The 2,099-nt window shown below is 34.6% G+C and overlaps 1 protein-coding gene across 1 annotated transcript; it reads right to left on the reverse strand.

The window, feature by feature from the left end:
* Nucleotides 1–350: 350 nt before the first annotated feature.
* LOC111685993 (nucleic acid dioxygenase ALKBH1) lies at nt 351–1,827 on the reverse strand. Its single transcript, XM_023448285.2, has 3 exons — nt 1,545–1,827; nt 941–1,479; nt 351–880 (listed from the first exon to the last, which is right to left on the reverse strand). Exons 1-3 carry the CDS (start codon nt 1,638–1,640, stop codon nt 454–456), a joined length of 1,062 nt encoding a protein of 353 aa, XP_023304053.2. The 5' UTR covers nt 1,641–1,827; the 3' UTR covers nt 351–453.
* Between the last annotated feature and the right edge of the window lie 272 nt (nt 1,828–2,099).

Raw genomic sequence — 2,099 nt, forward strand, 5'->3', positions numbered from 1 at the left:
AGAGAAAGAAATATCAAACATCTCTTTCTCTCACACACAAAATCAAAAGTTTGTCAACAAAAGTTTCCCAGTGTGAACCAAGTCTAGTAGAAAATAGTTAGAATGTTAAAAAGATCCCACCGCAGCCTTCATCAACTATGAAATCTTCATTGGGACGTTTATTTTGGCCTTTGGTTCTTGGAACCATTGTAGGTGATTTCTTAAGTCTATGCCATTTATTACCAACACATTCGCAACATTTATACCGGCCCTACATGCTGTCGGTAGCTCAGTTTCAAGTGTTTCGTAATAAAAATTAAAGCTGCTGTAGCTAATTTCTTTGTTTGTCAATAAAAAATACAACATGTATATTTGTAACTGAATTGTTTCATATAATAAACGAATAATAAAATATACACAAATATTGTATCTATATGTAACCAGTATATAAGATTAACATCCATCAGTTTGGCTTCAGCAACTTAAAGATTGCTGCTGATTATTTAAAACTTGTCTGACATTAATATTAATACGTGAATCGTGCAGATAATTCTTAAAGGGCAGCCAATGTAATTCATTGCTCACTTGTTCGTACACCAATGGATCCATTGACCATGCTAAAGCTGTTTCTACTTCATTGTTATTCCAAAAGGATATATCAGTGCGTAATTTTTTGGCAGGTTGTAAAGTGTCTATTTTTATTATTTCTTGGTTCTGTGTAGGTGTTGGCATTTGAATATTCCAAGTCTCTTGCCGAGCTTTCATAACTCGCGGTACGGCATGATAACACAGACGAGATTGCTCTGACATGACCAGCACATCACCACTTTCTAAAAATAAAGCAGAGGGTTTCTCCTCTCGCGTTTTGCCTCCAATCAGGAATATAGCGGTTTGCCCAAAACTGTAAATACAAAAAAAAAATGGTCAATAAATACCATTTTATTTGCAATTAAAAACCAACCTGAATGAAAATAAAGGAGCTTCTAGATTCTGTTCCGAATGATCTGTATGACCGGCCAAGGTAGTACCAATAGGATAGTAGTTAACTATAGCAGCTTGTGCCTTATAGTTGTCATAGCCCAGAACATTGGCAAAGAAATTTGTCATACGTGCTAAATCTTCAGGGAATTCTGTATGCAATTCCTCGCTATAGACCTTAGTATCCCAATTATGATGATAACCGAGGGTAGTCCAACGCATCGAAATTTTCATACGCCTCGCTTCGTCCTTATCATCGCACTGTTGCAAAGAAGACCACCAATCGTCCAAAACTGTTTTATTGAAAAGTCGTTCATTTAAATTAACTCTATTGGGATATTTTGGATAATCTTTAAGACTCCTAGCCATCCAATAACGTTGACCGTGCGCGGTGAATGCATCACGTATAACAATTAAACCCGGATGCTCTACGAGCCTAAACAAACGCCACTTGTGTAACGGATTCATGCCTAGCGGTAAGCCCAATTGTGCATAATCGTCTTTCAACTGCAAATCCTCTATCTGCCGCATAAAAATTATATAAATTATTTATTTTCAAAAAACAACATACTCAAGATGTTGTTTACCTTTGTGTGGTTGGAATTATTATTAAAATCGATAACATCTTTGAAATCTGGCACTGGCCATTTTGATTTGTAATATTTAAAACTTTCCTTAAACATTATGTTTTTTATCTATTTTTTAGATAAAATAAAACATTGAAATAAATATTTGAAACGAGGATATAAAAAAATAAATGTAAATAAATAAAAAAGAATGTACTCTAAAAAAGTAAGGACAATTCACAATAGATGAACAGGGTGTACTTATAAGGTAAAGTCAATTCAACAGCTGATTACTAATTTTTTCAAACTTGTCAATTGATCATTTTCTGAGTGACAATCAATACAAACGTATTGTAGTACCCTTCCAAACACAGGGTATACAGAGACGTCACGGGCAAAAACCTATATATCAACCGATATCATTAACTAGAGATGAAAATGTAATTGTATTTAATCAATTAGTGCCGGTCCACACTAGAAACCTTTTTTTGGGGAAACTTTGGATTTTGCGTGAAAGAGCAAGAATATCATTCATCTCTCTCGCAATGCGGAGTTTCTCGTACTCGGAAACTTGTT

The sequence above is a fragment of the Lucilia cuprina genome, chromosome 3 (assembly GCF_022045245.1).
Source record: "Lucilia cuprina isolate Lc7/37 chromosome 3, ASM2204524v1, whole genome shotgun sequence".
Taxonomy (NCBI): domain Eukaryota; kingdom Metazoa; phylum Arthropoda; class Insecta; order Diptera; family Calliphoridae; genus Lucilia; species Lucilia cuprina.